We start from the raw sequence: 18,287 nt of genomic DNA, 5'->3' as shown, positions 1-18,287 counted from the left end.
CTGGAGCCGACCAGAATAGGATGGGGCGGGGTTACAGGAAGTGGCGGTGAGGGATCCGAGTGAGAACAGGAAGTGGGCCGCACGCCGTTGGCAAGAACACAGAACCCCCCCAAGGCGCCTGTCGAAAATGATTCCGAATTCAGAATGCAACAATGTACAAGCACACATTAAAAATACATCTCTCTCTATCTCTCTGATGGTCAGATATGAAATGGAGAGTCAGGGAGCTGCGCTGAATCTGGTTGGTGTCTTTATTCAAATACGATTGTGTACAGTTAGAAAAGTCCACCAATCCATTATAATGGACAAGAAACAGCTCAAATGGATCATTGATGTTATTGCAAAGAAACAAAAGCAGATTTACAAAGCCCAACAACAACAACAACAACAACAAAATCGTGTATTGAACAGAACCTAATAAAAAATACATTGTGTTAAATCAACAAACATTAAGTATGTGGAAGTATGTTTTAAGTATAAAAATAAATTAAAAGGAACATTTTGTTTTATTATTATTTTTTTTACAAAAAAGAATCTTGTCTGATGGAGTTGGTCTCAAAACTCATGTCTCTGAAGGTAACTTGAAACAATTGGCGATTAACGGTAAACCATTTGTGATTGTCACGTCGCCAACAAGAACGCCAGAGACGCAACATTCTCTTCCTCAGCAAAAAGGAGGAACAAGACTGGGGGAGAAAGGGAAGAAGGGTCTACCTTAATGAAACTGCAAAGGTGAGAGACATTTAAAACTGAGCCCTCCCTAGGAGGACAGTGCACAGGAAGTAGAAAAATAAATATTCAAAAAATGGAAAACAAAGCTAGTTATGGGACGATGGGCAGTGCTGCTGCTGAGATAATCACAACATAACACAAATCATGAAAATTGGGATGCCATCATTATTCAATGCGTTGGAGGTGAGACAAGTGAGGTAATGAGCGGATGCTAAAACTGTTCTGCCCACACTTCTTATACAACAATTGCTCTGTTTAAAATAGACAATTTACTCTCCCACATCCCAAAAAGTCTTGCGCACTCATGGCGTGTGTCCATGTTGGATCAACAACATGTCAGCAGTCGACTGGCATCACTGGCAGAAGGGCGAGGCGGTTGGATCGAAACCCTTGAAAACGTCCTTGAGTGACCCGTTGTCCTGCTCCGCAGTGGGCTGCTCCCCCTGGGCCGGGCTGCTCCCCCCAAACGGGCTGCTGGTCCCGCCGGGCTTGCCAGCCTGCTTGACCACACCAAAGAGGGTGGACACGGGCAGGTTGTGGACACCGGCAGGCGCCTGTTCCGCTGTTGCTCCAGTAGCGGCTGGACCCCCGGCGGGGGACCCTCCCTGTGCAGCAGAGTTGGGAGAGGGTGAAGGTTTGGGTCGGGGTCTGTTATAGCTGTTGTACCGGTCGGTGCCTTGCTCGGCGCTTTTCTCCGGCTCGGGTTGCTCCAGTGCAGATTTGCGGACAAACAAGGGCTCCTTCGGTTTGGGTTTGCTAGTGGAGGGCTCACTCTGTCGGGACTCGGAGTTAGGGGAGTTGTTCGGGCCGCTGGCTGAACCAGGGCTTCCTGGTTTGTTAGTCCGAGGGTCATACAGACTGATGCTGCTCAGAACATTGGCGCCCCCTGGTGCGCTGGGTGCGGCACTGCGTCCAGTCCCACCAGAGGAAAGTAGCCTTGGATCATAGGGAGCGATGGCGGGTGGCGAGGAGGAGCCCGACGTGGACCCGGCATCGGAAGAGGATTCAGGAGGGGTGGCCGGAGGTTCTGATGGCTGCTTGAGGGCCGACTTCTGCGGCTGGAGGCGGGGGTCCGTGGGACCTTTCCGTACAATGCGGGGGTCGACGGGCTTTTCTGAGGGGGCAGACGGAAGAAGGGGAGGTTGAGCCAACAGCGCGAGAGGGGGAGCAGAGGTGGGCGCCGGCGGAGGGGACGAGGACTGGGAAGGGCTCGAGCTGACTGTCTTTAGGATGCGCGACAGCAGCTCGAAGTCTGGGAGGGTGGAGGATGACGAGGGGGCTGGGGGTTCCGAAGAGGGTGGTGGTGCTGTGGGAGGAGACTGTGAGTGTGGGTGGACGATGCGGGACAGTCGCGGGTCGAGGGAGGGGACCGGAGGAATGCCTGGCGGGAGAGGAAGCAGATCTTGCTTGGGGAGTGGGAGTGGGAGGAGGTCCTCGGGGGACCAGGTGATGGTTTTAGAGAAAGCAGGCACGTTAAGAACGATGTCCTTTTTGATGTGGCTAAACTGCTGCAATTGCAAACGGGGGTCCCGCAGGGCCATTCCCATCAGGGGATCCAGAGGGATCGGGACCGGCTTGTCCCGCAGGACCCGCTCCGTCTCCTCCTCCTCCATTGCCGGCGCAGTGAGAGGGGGCGGTTTGTATATCAGAGGTTGCTCCGCTTTGAGGGCGGCGGGTTGGGGGGTGGCAGGCGTGGCCGAGACGGCAGCCAGTCGGGCTAGCCGCGGATCTGCCGGCGGGCCCGATGAGGGCGCAGGCGGCGCCAGGTCGGGTACAGCGGCTCGGGCCAGACGTGGGTCACGAGCCAGACGCGGGTCGGCAGGGCGAGTCGGAGGGTTGGCGGTCTTCTGGAGGCGAGGGTCACTCGGCGCGTCTGACTTTGGAGGAGCCTGCGTCTCCTGCCGAAGCGTCTTCAGGATGGAAGTCACACTGCCGCCACCCTCCTCATCCTCACTGGAGTACCAGTTGCCAGAATCGCCTGAAAACAAAAGAATCCATGAGACATCCGGAAAGTCGTGGTCTGCAAGGCAATCTGGTCTTACAGTAATATTTATTTCACAAAAATGTATTTTTCCATTTGAATGTATTTTCTTCCCCTTTCACTTATAGAAATCAGCAAATAAAAATGACAAGTGTTGTTCTCTGCGATTGGCTGGCAACCAGTCCAGGGTGTCCCCCGCCTACTTCCCCAGAGCCAGCTGATTTAGGCTCCAGCACCCCCTGCGAGCCTTTGTGAGGAATAAGTGGTCAAGAAAACGGATGGATGGAAGTTGTTTTTCTGTTTTTTTTCTTTCTGGGATTTGCTTATTTACTCCTGACACCAAATAAGCTTTTAAACATTCTTTTCCTCCTGGAAAAGTAATGTCTCTTGCCACAAAAATTTACATAAACAAAATCCTTCACACACTTTTAACTACCAAACCCTCTAAAAAAATCATCTTAAAAACTATACAGAGTCTGACAAATGAACTCAAATTAATTAACCACTAAGCCATGGATATATGTACTGATTTAGGAGGGTTCGCCTATGTCATCCCTCTAATTAACAGCCCTGCGTGTATACCTGAAATCATGGGGATGGACTATAGCTTCCATTTGAACCTGAACAAGATAAATGTTTTAGAACATGGATGGCAAATGTGTTATCAGCGGTTTACCTTCAGCGTCTCTGCTCTTCTCCGTTCCTCCATCAATGTGGCGAGCTCGTTCCTCCTCCTGTTGCTTCTGTTGGATCCTCATGAAGAGGACACGCTGTGCCGGAGGGAGGTCTGAAACGGATATTCCTCCCTGATTTGCTCCGGTGGTGGCGTCCTCCTGGCTGCTTAACTTTCCAGCACCTCCTTGGTAGTTGTCGCCTAGGTGGAGATGTGACATAAGACCTCAGAAAAGGAAGGCTCACTTTTAAGTAGCACTGAGCACTAGGGGTGTTAAAAAAAAATCGATTCGGCGATATATCGCGATACTACATCGCGCGATTCTCGAATCGATTCAATAATAGGCAAAATCGATTTTTTTTTTTTTTTTTTTTTTTAGGATTCACACCTTAAGCATGGAAGAATGTTATATGAACGGAACATTAAGCCTTAATATTTTATTTTAATGCTGTTTAAACATGAAACAGATTACAACCTCTATAAGACTGAAATTTCAGATAAATAAATAATACATTTTCATATAAATCTTACACTCTACAAGCTTACTGATTAGTATTTTCTAAATTTGAATGGAAAAAAATCGCAACAATCGACTTATAAATTCGTATCGGGATTAATCGGTATCGAATCGAATCGTGACCTGTGAATCGTGATACGAATCGAATCGTCAGGTACGAGGCAATTCACACCCCTACTGAGCACCATAGTGCAGTTTGATGAAAGTTAATAATCTAAGAATGGGATGTGATGGTTGGGACTTGTTAAAAAACAATTCAAACTAATAACTTGATTTTAATCACGTCAATGTCATTTGTTTTTTTCTATAAGGGGCAAAATAGATTAAAATGAGGGCTGTGTAAAAATAACAAAATTAGATAACTTGTCTAGTCTTCCACAAAAATGTATGCTTCAAAACACAACTATAATTAAATATATAATCTAAAACCAAATTTGCATCGGCCAAAAGCCAAAACACTGTTTGGGGTCACTTGCGCGGCACAAAGAGAGACGGCAATGGGAAAGGATTAATGATAGATCAATGAATAAATGGGAAAACTGATATGACAACTGATTCTAAAAAGATTTGTTAGTGACAAGCCTAATAAAAATCAGAACTGGTCTGAACATTCTCACCCTCTTCCACCACGCCTTCCATCTTCATTCCCTCTTGATTGAAGAATGTGTTGAAGTAGTTCCCTCCGGCCTGAGGAGGCTGCAAGGCGCCCCCGTGAGGAGGACAGTCGCCAGACGCAAACGTGCCCATGTTCTCCGCGGGGAAGCAGGTCGGGGCAGCCCCCGATGCGCCAGGTGCTGGGGTTGCTGCCTGGTTGTTGCCGGGCGCCTGGCTTCTAGGAAAAGTACTCAATTAGTGAATGAAAAACAATACACAAACTAATTAAGTGGATGTTTCATGTCAAATTGACTTTCTATTGTTTGTAAACAAATAACTGTCTCTCTCGAGTGCCCAATCATCAAAAGTTAAATAAAAGAATCCATTAAATCGTGCATATTTATGAAAACGTGTGTTTACAAACTGAGATGTCCCAATTTGTCTCATTTACATAGCAGCACTCACACCATTTTTCTCTACCCATGACTGGAAGCTATGCGGGCCAAGTTCCAGAGCCACTTTCAAGCAGTCAAAGTAGGTAGGCCAATGGTGGCGTAGTTAGGTCCGAAGGTGCTAACTTTCACCACTAATACTGTAGTTATTTGGACCTTTCCCTGTATCATCTTGAAGTTTACCATACAGCTTCCTCCATTGTGAACCTGCTTACCTACATCATACATCTACTTTGAAATGAAGTGAACTTGTGTGGACTCACTTAACAGCCAGTTTATGAGCCAGCTGTCCAGTTGGCTGCACTTTGATCTCAAACAAAGAGGGGATCTTCTTCCCGCCACCCCCTCCACCGGGCGCGGGGACCATCTGAGGGGGTTGGCCACCGGGGTTTAGGGTTGCTCCTTGGTATGGAGCCCCCTCTGGATTCTGTACAGGAGGACCACCAGCACAGGAATTCGGAGAGGGAACCATCCCGGGAACACCGGGAGGAGGCTTGGTGGCAACGGGCGCCTGGTTTGCGGTGGGGTTGCCCCCAAAGTCACCGGCTGCGGGGCTGAAATCACCCGTCCCGGCGTTGGCTTCGATGGGTGCCGGGCGAGGAGGAGTGGGCAGTAGACCCACTCCAGGTGGGGGTTTAGGTAGAGGGTTGATCCCCTGCTTCTTCAGTTCCTCCACTTCCTTCTCATCCTCCGCCCCGGCCTCTGCGTCCTCAGCCAGCATCTAAACAAACGCACAACAAAATGGAAAATATTAGTACAGTACTGTAGGTCACGATTCTTCTAGTTTTGCAGTAGACTAAATGCCGGAAACGCTTGTGTTCGTGGTTTTATACCAAGTGCCAGTGAACTAAGTTGAAGTGAGTTGAGGAGCTTCATATAACAAAAATAATGCTTTGCTGAGCTCTTGTGGCAACTCTAGGCAATTATATATATTTTTTAGAGAAAGCATCAATTACTCAGATTTCTAAATATTAGTAGGGATTCAATGTAATCTAAAAAGCCAAAATTATTTGGGCACATGAGTGGTCAGACCTTGTTGAGCAGCTCCTGGGTATCATCGTTGAGGTTTTCGTGGGAGAACATGCACTCGTCGCCATTGACACAATTGCCCGTGGTGTGGAACAGCTTGCAAGGGAATTCGCGTGACATCACCGTTAAGGCACTAATGCACAAAACTTAAGATCATGTGATTCTAAACATGTTTAAAAACAGTGAAAGGATATCATGCATGTAAGGGCAGTGGTTGGCTCGAGCACAGTAGCCAGTGATGTAAAACTTGCACAGCTCTTTGTTTTTGGGCAACTCGATGTCGTGGCTAAAGTTGCAGTATTCTTCCTAGGGATCAAAAGAGGAAGTATATAAATAAAACTACACAAATACAAGATTAATAAAAGCTTAGAGTTTAAAGAGCTATTATTGGCTCACCCAGGTGCATCTGTTTTCCATGTAATATTTGCAGATGGCTTTTCCTTTCTTATCCTGGTACTTCTCGTTTTGATTTCTCTTGCTCATTCCTGACACAGCATCACCTCCTCCGTCCTTAAAAAACACAACACAAACAAGAAAAGGACAACACATCAATAGATGTAAGTAAGAACAAGTACTTTAAACCACAAGTAGCAATGAAGGACCCTCACACCTCCATTTTAATGACATAACCTCAAAATGATCAGCAAATTTTAAAGCCACGCCAGAACAATTAAATGCTCTACCACTAGATGGCAGAAGGTACAAAATTATGTATATGCATGAAGTAATTGCCATTCATAGAACCGAAAAGTAATGGGTTTGTGTTCTATCTAAGGGGCCAGACTTCTCACCAAGGAAGCAAATTTGCAACTAAATTAAGGTAAGGTTAATTCAGTATATTAGTACAGCTATTTCAAGATACAGTATATAATTTTTGTGACAATTTTGGGAGTGGACCATGAGTTTTTTCTCAAAGAAAATTCGGTTATGTGCCTTGGCCAGACAAATGTTAGGAAACACCGAAAGACAATTATGCATTGTATTTGTAGAACACTATAGTGTGAAAACGAAGCTGTGGTACATTCATTTGGTACAAGGAGATGGGAAACCATACCCCGTTGTCCATGTCTCCATTGTTGTCGTCATCGTGGCCCATGTCACCTCGTCCTCGTCCCCGGCTCCTCATTTTGCCACCTCTCATCATACCACGCCCTCCTTTACCTCGACCCCTTCCGCGGCCGCCTCTGCCTGGAGTCCAAAACAGAGACATGGGTTCACGGAGGGAAATTATGATTTTTTTTAAAAAATTTTTTAAATACATGAGCAAAGGACATACCTCTTCCTCTGTCTTTGTGCCTTTTGTACTGATAGTCGTCATAGTCATCTTCCCCCATGTTGTCGTAGTTGTCGTCATACTGAAGAAAAAAAAATGAATGCCTTCCATTCATCCAGAGCAAAAGAAACACTGGTCAAAAGCAGTCACCTCCATGTCCTCCCCATAACCATCTCCATCATCATCTGCCATCTTTCCACCTCGTCCTCCTCTTCCTCGGCTGCCTCCGCGTCCTCCCCGCCGCCCGCCCCTCATTCCACCGCGTCCTCTCATGTTCCTCATGCGGCCACGGCCTCCTAGAGAAAGAGAATGAGATTCATTTTTACAGCAAGAATAATGTCTCAGCTCATCAAAATAAAACTGAATCTTCAGCCTTGTTCAACAGCAGATTTGATGCTGATGACATCAAAGAGCCTTCTTCAAAGAATGTCAAATGCTGAAAGTGTTGGGATGTAGATTTTGACTCCCATGCTAAAACATGTTCATTTATCAGCCAACTTGTGTTATGGTGGGTTCAAAAATTCATTGTAAAAATTATAATAAAAAGAACAAAAATGAAGCCAGCAGAAGTTGTATTATTTTAGAAAAATACAGATGCATCTCGATAAATTTTAACATTGTGGAAAACAATCCATTTCAGTAGTTCAATGCAAAAAGAAAAACTCATTAAAATATAATCATTGAACAGATGTTTTCTTATAAATTTGATGATTATAGCTTGTAGCTAACTAACAAATACTTAAAATTAACTATCATAAAAAATATGAATGTTATGTAATAATCTCAATAATGTGTTACGGGGTGGTGTGGATCAGTGGTATGGTGATTGTCTCCCAACCGAGGTTGTGGGTTCGATCCCATGCCATTGTGACCACGTCAAAGTATCCTTGAGCAAGATACTGAACCCCCAATTGCCCCTGATGCTGCACCATCAGTAGGTGAATGGGTAGTCAAAATGTAAAGTGCTTTGAGGGCCTTGTAAGGTGGAAATCAATCAATGAAGTGCAATTTGCCAGTGCCATTTACCGTTCCAAATCAGATAGGAATTGGTCTGCTGAAAAGTATTTTTTCCCATGAGTTTGATGAAGCTTTATGAGTTTTACTTTTTCAAATGAGTAACTCATATAAATCAACTTTTCGACCATATTCTAATTTACGATTGTTTCTAGCACCTAAAACTTATTCCTGTTGACAGTTTGTCATGCAACAAAACAGGAGGTGATGATTATCATCACACCCACCTCGACCTCCGCGTCCACCTTCCTTCGCCTTGCGGTACATGTTAAGCTCCTTGGTGAATTCATCATACTCCTCGCCGCCCATGTCCTGCTCCCCCTCCCCCTCGAAGTTGTCCTCCTCGTAGTCGTCGTAGCCACCGTAGCCCTGCTTGTCCATCTTCATGTAGCCGCCTTTCTTGGAGCCGCCGTAACCACCGTGAGACTGTGGGAGGGATGGGCCGACCATGTGTAGAGACTGGTTGAGGCATTGCATTGTGTGTTGCTCGTTGACTTACAACGGGGGGGTACTGGGGGCTGTACTCTCTGTACTTCCTCTTCTCACTGGGAGAGTAGTCTGAATCATCGCTTAAGTCTGAAAAGTCGTCGTCAGAAGAAGTGTGACGCTGCAGGAGAAAATATTACATAGTTAAAACTGATAATGTGGCTGCCATTTCTTAATTAAAGCCAGCCTAAATCCAATTATGATGTTTCTAAAAATGATCTTGAGCAAATATGCCAACCATATTGTATTTATGAGGCAGTAAGACTAGCTTCCATTATTTCTACTCCTAGTACTCTTCTTTGTATTTTTATTTATTTTTTTGTCAGTCTGGGTGACCTGTGTCCCTCACAGGTCAGCCTTGGTAGGACAGCAGATAGTGATTTGGTACCCAGCCTGCTTTCACGCACACTTGCTTACTATTTGTGGTGCTCATCTACAGCAGTTTATCAACCTTTATTACACTGACCAACATATTTTTTTAAATATAAAATCTTGCTCCACACCACTGAACAAAAAAGGTCACAAAAATTATGCATACTTAAATATTAGTCACATTTTAATTAAATATTCCCATTGTGAGACTAATATTGGTTATCTAAAAAAAGTGGAATAACACAGATTATTGGAAAATAAGATTATTTTGACTTAAAAAGAAAAGTTCAATACCAAGATGAACGAAATGTTATGGCCATATTTTGTGCAATTATAATAGCTAATTTTAATTCATTTATTTTTGTACATGAGATTGCCATGTTCATCCTTAGTTTTCTAATGGGAAAGGCACTTGGAATGTGTAAACGTGTTATGTTTAAAATAGTGCTGTCAAACAATTAATTTTTTTTATCTGATTAATCCCACTTTTTAATTTTGATTAATCACGATTAATCAGCTAAATTTCTTGCGTATTCGCGTAATATAAAATAAATACAAAATACCGTAATATTTTGACATTACCGCATTTTATTATCTGAATGTCATATGCAAACATTTAAATGCATGTACGCAATTGCATGCATGCGTGCATTGCTCAAAACATAACAGCATCATATCAATTGGGTGCAATTCAGCAAATATTAATTAATTAAACGCAAATTACTTTTGTTTTATCTAAAGTCCCGTCGGGGTGTTTTTTAAAGCGAAATTTACCACCGAGCACACCAACTGGAGTCGACCCACTCATTTTGGAACAACGGGTGTAGGAAATGCTGTGCATTCACCTAATCACTGACCTGCACAGCCTTCATTGTAACCATTCGCGGTTACGTTAAAGGCTCAAGTGCGCTCAAAAAAATAGTGCGATTAAGATGCGTTAATACGTGATTAAGGCGACATTTTTCTGTGATTAATTAATCTATTAACGATTTAACTTTGACAGCCCTAGTTTAAAAATATGATCTACATGTTTTCAAAGGTTGTTTTGGAACAATTTATTTTCTTAATTGTTCTTCACTTATGTAAAAGTTGGTCATGACTTGGCGAAAATAGGAAAGTGTGGTTCCAAGGGTGACAACCACTGATCTACAGTATACAACATAATGTAAGAGCAGTAAGAACCCATGACAAATTTTGTCTTGTCCTGTGGGCTCTCTAGCATTTTAACAATGAGTGAAGATGCTATAAAATCCATATATTATTTGTGTACCAGGTTGAGCGTTGTTCTTACTTTGTGCTTTGACTTGCGTTTCTTCTTTGTGCGCCTCTTCTCCCGCTCACGTTCCCTCTCCTTCTTCCTCTTCCTCTTCCGCCGATGCGAGCGCTCCTCGTCCGAATTGCTGCTGGCGTGGCGCTCCCGGCTTCGAGGGGGACGCTCGCCGCCACCACCGGCGTCCCCTGCCGTGCCGCCGTCACCATCGCCTGCTTCCTCGCCCACCTCTGCGCCTCCTCCTCCAGCAGACGCGTTGCCTCCCATCTCCACCTCACCCCCATCATCTTCAAGCTCGCCCTCCTCCAGTTCGCCATCCTCTGGCCTGTGTACACACAAACATAGAAACTTGTTAATTTAATATATTGACTTTTCACTCACTGTGTGTTGTAACACAAATATTCTGCATACAAAATGTCACAAAAAGTATCAATACAGAAATAATGATGATCTTGTCCCAAGTTATGGTACGCACAAAGGAGATACTTGCAAGAAGCCATGGCTTATTCTGTTGTATGAACGGCAAAAAGTGGATTCACATGTTTATTGTACCTTAAACCACTAAATGGGATAACATTTCATTGTTCTGCCTATCACTATACATCACCGGCATAGATAGACGAACAAAGATATATTTGTAATTATAATTTCACGACACTGCTGATGATCTGTCATTACACTAATGTACCACAACACCCGGGCTGGGAAATCACTTACTTGAAATACAGCATTCTATGACTCTAGCACAAGTTTTTCAAGACAAACAAACAAAAAACCCTAATTCAATAGTGGGGAGGGCCTTTTCTTATCAGTTTTGATAGAGACCTCCAAAGTGCAACACATAAACTAAATGTATCAGAAAATATGACAAAACAAATTTTGGATTATATATTATGAGCATTTGTGGGGTCTGGCCAGCAACAACAGCTAGACAGTCAACTTTTCACAGGGAATAAATTATCCCGAAGCTCAAGGATTTTGACTCCATAATGGCAAAAGGTTGACGTGACTCACTGTGGACACTTCCACCTCTCGTGCCCACACGCTAAAGTGCAAACACATCCCAACCAGGTTATTCTCCACCCTGCCAGAAGACTTAATTCAATATGCCAAACACAACTGGACAAAAAGGTTCTGATTGCATATCTGAGGATAAGCAATGACAAAAGAATGCCACATTTCTCTGTCTAATTACCAATCTCAAGTTCATAACTTTCAACAAAGCACAAGTATTTCTCTATGCAAAACACGCCATGCACAATGGTTAAAGAGGCATAATTAATTGGAGAAGGGCCATGATTAAAACGGGGGATACTTACTGTGACAGGCCTTCTTCATATTTTGCACACACAACCATTAAAAAGTCCTCCCGCTAACACTCTGGGGTCACTGGTGGGATTTGTGGGGGCTGGGAATTGTATTTACTAAAACATTCAACCAATTTGCCAACTCGGAACTGTGTGGTTACGTTACAAATTGATTTTTGTGTTTGACCTCTGGGATGCTTTGCAGACATTTTACACACAGCGTTGGTACATACAGTTTTTAAACATGTTAGACAAACAGCACAATCAGAGTGTGGGAAAGAAGAAAAATAGCTATATTTGACAGCCAATGTGTCCTTTCAATAAATGTTAAAGGTGACAACGTAGAAAGAATCCAATCCTGTAAAGAATGTTCGCCGGGTTAAAAGTAAACAATTAGTAGTACTAGTTTGGCAACTGGGACATTTGGTGAATTAAGTTGTTATAGTGTCTCGTTGATATATAATTTACAATAAAACGTTTGTGTCGTGTTAGATTAGTACTAGTAGTGTTAAAGAACTTTGACTATACGTGGGTAACGTTATAATCTCAGTTGTTATTTGACGTTAGGACCGACGAGAAACAACGTGAGGATGTTTATAAAACGAAAAAACAAAGGAAAAAAAAAAAAAAACGCTCTGAGGGTTAGCCGTTAGCTAACGTGGCTAGGCTAGCCGCCGGAATGGGCACACCTTAAATCCGAAAATTTTGTTTTCAACGCGCAAATAACAATGTTACCCACGGACACTTATTTTGAACAATTGGTTAGTTTACGACACTCAAGAAAACGCCTAAGCCACTTGACGTCGGGTTTGCGTTCGTCGAAATGGTCGACGTCCGTGCCAAAGAAAAGTGTTTGGGAGCGTCGGCCTTCTCTTTTTGCTCGTCATATCAGCCCGCGTTGAGCCACTTCACCGTTGAGGTGATATAACGTAATAAAATAAAGGGAAAACGTTATCTCCGACATTATTTTGGCCTCCCAGTTGGCGCCGTCGTGTCAACGCACAAGTCCGTTACCGCTTTACCCGTTTTCCAGAAAAGGCGAGTTTAATCCCTCTTTGACAAAAAGGAAAAAAAAGGTATCCCCGGGCTTTTTGTGTAAAAAAGCAGAGGACAAATAAATAGTTTCATTGAAATATGACTGTAGAATTACTCGACCTTTCGTCAGTCAGGAGACTGTTGTGTTCGTGGTTGGTAGTTGGGGAGTTTGGATGGACAGTCATGCTTTCCACAGCCATTTCCTCTCTCTCTAACCCTTAGCTAACATGGAGGTGCCCAAAAATTCAAACTCTCGACACTGGAAATCTACTGGCTTATGCGTCACTTCACAGGGATCTACTTGGTTTTGGATTTAGTTGAGTTTCAGTTCATAGGCAGTAGGCAATTCTCCATTACAGTTGTAAGAGAAATTTGATGAAATTGAATCCAGACGTTCTCTTTCCGTCCTACTGAAGCGCTGTGAAATGACGACTGATGCAACTAAAATGGCCGACCGTCTTCTTCAGACACAAACTGGGCGGACTTTCAACACCGTGACGTAACTGCCCAACGCTCTTGTCATGCGTCTCACGGACATTACCGAGGCTGTTTCCGCCATCAAAATAAGCCCTCCATTTTGCCTAGTAGACATTTGTTTGGATTGGGTTGCTTATACTAAATGTATTTTTATTTAGTCCTGATTTTTCCGTGGACCACTAGTGCTCCTTGAGAAACGGCACTAGTCTATCAAGGCATCATGTCAGACAGTCAGAGCATCATTGTAGGCAATGCTCCTATTTTGTCGTTACCCAATGCCCATAGGTGATTTTTTTTAAAACGCTTTGTTACAAAAATAAAACGAGTATTTAAGTAGCCGCTTATTATCATAGAGGTGTTTTTGACCCTCCACCAGTGGGTCTCTACCTCTTCCAGATCTTTTCCCCAGGTAGAACACAAGATAGGTATGACACAGGTATGACACAAGATTTCATAGTGGCACGTACCTGAAAATGTTTTTTGTTTTTTTTCCACATCAATGTAGCGCTTATTTTAGCTTCATAGCACTCGAAGACAAAACAAGTGCTGGAGGACTTTCCGCATCATCGCACTGACGAATACAATAATCTGCATTATTTGCACAGCTGTCACTTTCAAATTCATGGTCGTAAGTCAAACATCAGGGCAAAATGCACAATAACTCCTGGTAGTCGCTGAGTCGCCTCAACTTTTAAATGTACTGTACATGCACTGTACACATCTCTATATTTTTTTCTGTGGCGAATTACTTTCAGGGGGAGCCCAGTGTGGAAATAACTTCTTTTTTTTTTGAAGAAGAAGAAAACAAAGAAAAAGCAACGAAAAGATGTGTGTACTCCCCCCCCCCCCCACCCCGTGACGTCATCACCCTGCGGCCATTCAGCGACACCATCTCGGCTTTTGAAACAATTGGCGGTGTAGCTTCGAACGATCACTTAAAGCGTTTTCATTTTTTCCCCCTAAGAAGTCTGACATGATCGATATGATCGAAAAGGAAGATCCGGTCATCACTGAGGAAGAGGCGGCTCAGTACGACCGCCAGATCCGGCTTTGGGGGTTGGATGCCCAGAAGAGGTAGGTTAGCTTGTTATGCTAATGCTATTCGTCCATGAGGATTTCCGTCATTTGTCGCTTTTGCACATTTACATTAATTATTATTGGGTTAATGCAATTAATGTGAAATTTGGTTGCAGACTCCGTGGGTCCCGGGTTCTCCTGGCAGGTTTAGGTGGTCTGGGGGCAGAGGTGGCCAAAAACTTAATCTTAGCTGGAGTGAAAGGACTCACCTTGCTGGATGATGAGAAGGTAAACTACCAGACATAAAAAAAAATATGTCATGGTATTTTCAACACTGACAGTACTGTAATGCGTAAACACAGGACAAGGAAATAATGGTAACTTATGTCCACAGGATGGAGCCTGTTGCAAATTTATGTTGAATGTAGTAAATCTTGTCGTGCAGTCGTCAAAGTTGTAGGCCCAAGTTTTACTCAAAAATGAGGCAGATAAGCATATTTTGTAAGACTAAGTGTATTAGGTAAGTATATTTTGCTTTTTTTGTGATGGCTAAGACGAATGGTGTAATGATGACCATAGAACAGGAAATATACTGCATTATGATAACACAAAATTTAAAATATCAATTTAAATGGATAAATTAATTTCTAACTAGTAGATGGTCAGGAAAAATACACTTAATTGCAGTTCCTATAAAACACAACTAGTTTGAGTAGTTTTACTTTTATTTTTACATTGCTTAATTTATTCCTAGAATTTTATGACAGTTAAGAATGTTTGTCAAAATTTACTAAATAACTGTACAGGTAAAGGTAATACATACAAACTGTGGTGGCGCCGATGATTACTTTTACATACATATCATATGGGATTTTTTGTTTGTTTGTTTGTTTTTTTTGAAAGGAGAAGTGATGATGTTTGAAGTATTTGTCTTACCAGGTGACGGAGGAATCATGTCGCGCTCAGTTCCTGGTCCCGGTGACCGAGCAGGGCCAGAATCGGGCAGAAGCGTCCCTGGACCGCGCTCAGAAACTCAACCCCATGGTGGAGGTGATCACCGACACGGACAGAATCGAAGACAAACCCGACAGTTTCTTCCTGCAGTTCAATGCGGTGAGTGCACGTGAAGTAGTTAGTTGGGTTTACATTAAATACAGTAAGTTTATCGTGGAGGATATGTTCCAAACAACATGTGGTAAGTGAAAGATAGAGGCAATTTATTTATTTAGCTAATTAGGGACCTTGGCAATGTGTCATCATGACTAGAAGAATCGTCTGCATTGTGCTGTTGGAGTCTTAATATTTTTTATTTATTTTTTAAACCCTCAGGTTTGTCTGACATGCTGCCCCAAAGATGTGATGGTGCGTGTGGACCAGCTGTGCATGCAGCACAACATCCTGGTCTTCTGTGGCGATGTCCATGGTTACTACGGTTACATGTTCTGCAACCTTGGACCTGAGCACAACTATGTAGAGTGAGTTTGAATTAACAGTTAAAAACAAACAAACAAACAAACAAAAATAAAACACTCAGTGTCAAGTCACCTCCAGTCTTACTCTAGGCTCCGCTTTGTTGTTCAGGGAGAAACCCAAAGTGGTGAAAAAGTCCTCAGGAGACTCCAATGATGGTCCTGACGCAAAGAAGCTCAAACTGGACCCCAATGAGACCACTATGGTGAAAAAGGTTAGAGCAGATTACCTGTACTTTAAAATAATAATAATAATAAAAAAAAGACCCCTTCCATGTATTGTACAGCATTTTGTTACATAGTCACTAAAATTATTTAGATGACATTTTTGTTAAAAAAAAAATCACATGGTAATTAATCATAGTAAATCCAACAGTATTGATATTTCAAATAAATTTTTATTTTTCTGTAATGTTAATACAGCTGTATTTTGACACTGTAACCTAAATTGTATTTGTAATGACAATGTGACTTGTTTTCAACAGAAAAATATTCTTCCCCTCTAACATTTATTTTTGTCAAACACAAAAATATTCTGCTTATCTTTTCTAACTCTACAACCATCACATTACTTCTATGCTTGTATTTTGTTAAAGTAAAACTGAGAAATCAAATTTTTGTTAGTGAAACCAAAATTTTCGGCTAATCTTCAAAATATGTTTTTGTGTGTTAAACTGTAAAAAGATATTTTTATTTGAAAACGTATCAAATTTATATTAATTCACCAAGTGTGTGATAATGATGTCATTTCACCCAGACGTCCAAGTTCTGCAGGCTGAAGGAGGCTCTTGAGGTGGATTGGACCAGTGACAAGGCCAAAGCCGCCCTCAAGCGCACGCCTGTCGACTACTTCCTGCTTCATGGTATTCATCCTTCCGTGTATTAAGAAGTTACATGAGACATCCGATAACATTTTTTTGTTTCGAAAAGTATGGACCTTCGCTGTATGTTAGACATTTCATTTAAATGACAATCAATGGCTCTTAGTGCTGCTGAAGTTTCGCACGGACAAGGGCCGAGATCCCGACCCACAATGCTTTGCAGAGGACAGCCAGCTGCTGCGTCAGATCCGCCAGGACGTCCTGGAGAGCTTGGCGGTGGGCAGCGACCTACTCAACGACGATTTTATCAGGTACTGTACTCAGCGGTGAGGCAGAGGCCACGTCCTATGTGTTGGGACTTAACCGTGTCCTGGTGTGTCGTCCTCAGTTTCTGCTTCTCAGAGATGTCTCCAGTGTGCGCAGTTGTGGGAGGTGTGCTCGGACAAGAAATTGTTAAGGTAAGCATGTTCACGGACATGACAGTACACACAGGTCTGAGTCTTTAATGCTAAATTAAATAACTGTAACCCTAAATCTACCCTGCAAGCCAAACAAGCCAGTCTCAAACTAGGCCAAACCCTAAGTTTAACAAACCAGAAACTTGAACTAGCTCAAATCCTAAACTAACACTATACACTAAAATAACTCCAAACTAGTCCTAACACTAACCTAGTGAACTCTGTCAAGTGTGTTTCTTGTCGTCCAGGCCCTTTCCCAGAGAGACGCTCCACATCGCAACTTCTTTTTCTTCGACGGCCGCAAAGGAAACGGCATGGTGGACTATTTTGGACCAAACTGAGTGTGCACACAGCTGGCTCTACCATCTATCCATCTCACATCCAATAGCATTTGTTTATTTATGGCATCACCCACCACTATCCTGACTTTTGACATTTTCTTACTTTTGCTAATAAAGAATGCTTCAGAAAAGTATCCTGACATCTCCACATTTACATATTTGTAATTGTATGATTGAATAGGGTATATGACACGGAAGAGGCAAGACTGTTTTTTTTGCACATCAGTTTGTTTCCGGTTCGGTTTGCGACGTGTGGGCTGCATAAACAATAATTGCGTTTCCGACTTTGCCCCTCGGTTGCGTGTTTGCAACCCGGACCGGAAATAAACTGATGTGCAAAATCACGTCCCGCCTCCTCCGTGGCATATACCCCATACATTGCTTGATTGGTTAGTTAGCAGGACCACTGGAAAACTATTTAAACAATTGCCAAGGAGGGTTTAGTTACTTATTATTATTTTTTTTTTAAAACTACAGATACCTGGGGGGGGGGACAGGAACTGGAACTTGGTCTTTTGCTGTCACTCAGTTTCAATTTGTGGTGCGCCGAGCAATAGGCCCCACTGGTCATGATTGATTGATTTCTGTCAAAGTATATGATTGTTGGTTTAAGTCATTGCCGATCATAAAAACGATCACCCGCAGCTTGTAGAACTGGAGGCCAACCTGTGTGGTGTAACATCCCCGACCCCTTTCATTAACACTGCATGTTATAGACCAAACCAGTAACTGAATGGTCGTATGTGCATTTTCTGCACTGAGTTGGAAATAATGTCTGGTTTTTGTTTAATAAAGGGATATAACTTTTGATAGATGCCAATCCACGATCTCTCTCATGGATAATCAGTATCCCATTTGTCAGTATAAAACCCTGACTTGAACGCCCCTATTTCCAATAGTTTTGAAGCGGAGTGAATAAATATAAAGACAAACATCAGAAACCAAGACTTTATTGAATTCACTTTATTA

The 18,287-nt window shown here is 42.9% G+C and overlaps 2 protein-coding genes across 9 annotated transcripts; one reads left to right on the top strand and one right to left on the bottom strand.

Moving 5' to 3' along the window:
• Positions 1–228: 228 nt before the first annotated feature.
• Positions 229–13,207, bottom strand: zc3h4 (zinc finger CCCH-type containing 4). Of its 3 annotated transcripts, none has more exons than XM_077541980.1 (14): positions 12,856–13,207; positions 10,415–10,718; positions 8,765–8,872; positions 8,493–8,691; positions 7,402–7,547; positions 7,255–7,333; positions 7,033–7,166; positions 6,375–6,488; positions 6,173–6,284; positions 5,982–6,091; positions 5,213–5,670; positions 4,521–4,735; positions 3,390–3,587; positions 229–2,710 (listed from the first exon to the last, which is right to left on the bottom strand). In XM_077541980.1, the coding sequence occupies exons 1-14, from the start codon at positions 12,933–12,935 to the stop codon at positions 1,086–1,088; spliced, it is 3,882 nt and encodes a 1,293-aa protein (XP_077398106.1). In that variant the 5' UTR covers positions 12,936–13,207; the 3' UTR covers positions 229–1,085. The 3 variants fall into 3 exon arrangements, with proteins under 3 accessions (XP_077398106.1, XP_077398107.1, XP_077398108.1); XM_077541981.1 differs by having other exon boundaries at positions 4,521–4,732; positions 12,856–13,206; XM_077541982.1 differs by lacking the exon at positions 12,856–13,207 and adding an exon at positions 11,713–12,839.
• Positions 12,363–17,452, top strand: sae1 (SUMO1 activating enzyme subunit 1). Of its 6 annotated transcripts, none has more exons than XM_077541989.1 (11): positions 12,363–12,461; positions 13,968–14,040; positions 14,177–14,286; positions 14,406–14,517; positions 15,169–15,342; positions 15,559–15,704; positions 15,811–15,913; positions 16,456–16,561; positions 16,686–16,830; positions 16,908–16,977; positions 17,226–17,452. In XM_077541989.1, the coding sequence occupies exons 3-11, from the start codon at positions 14,186–14,188 to the stop codon at positions 17,316–17,318; spliced, it is 1,050 nt and encodes a 349-aa protein (XP_077398115.1). In that variant the 5' UTR covers positions 12,363–12,461; positions 13,968–14,040; positions 14,177–14,185; the 3' UTR covers positions 17,319–17,452. The 6 variants fall into 6 exon arrangements, with proteins under 6 accessions (XP_077398115.1, XP_077398109.1, XP_077398110.1 ...); XM_077541988.1 differs by lacking the exon at positions 12,363–12,461 and adding an exon at positions 12,630–12,738; XM_077541985.1 differs by lacking the exon at positions 12,363–12,461 and adding an exon at positions 12,678–12,776.
• Positions 17,453–18,287: the final 835 nt, after the last annotated feature.

The sequence above is a fragment of the Festucalex cinctus genome, chromosome 13 (genome assembly GCF_051991245.1).
Source record: "Festucalex cinctus isolate MCC-2025b chromosome 13, RoL_Fcin_1.0, whole genome shotgun sequence".
NCBI classification, from domain to species: domain Eukaryota; kingdom Metazoa; phylum Chordata; class Actinopteri; order Syngnathiformes; family Syngnathidae; genus Festucalex; species Festucalex cinctus.
This window is presented reverse-complemented; position numbering and strand designations above follow the sequence as displayed.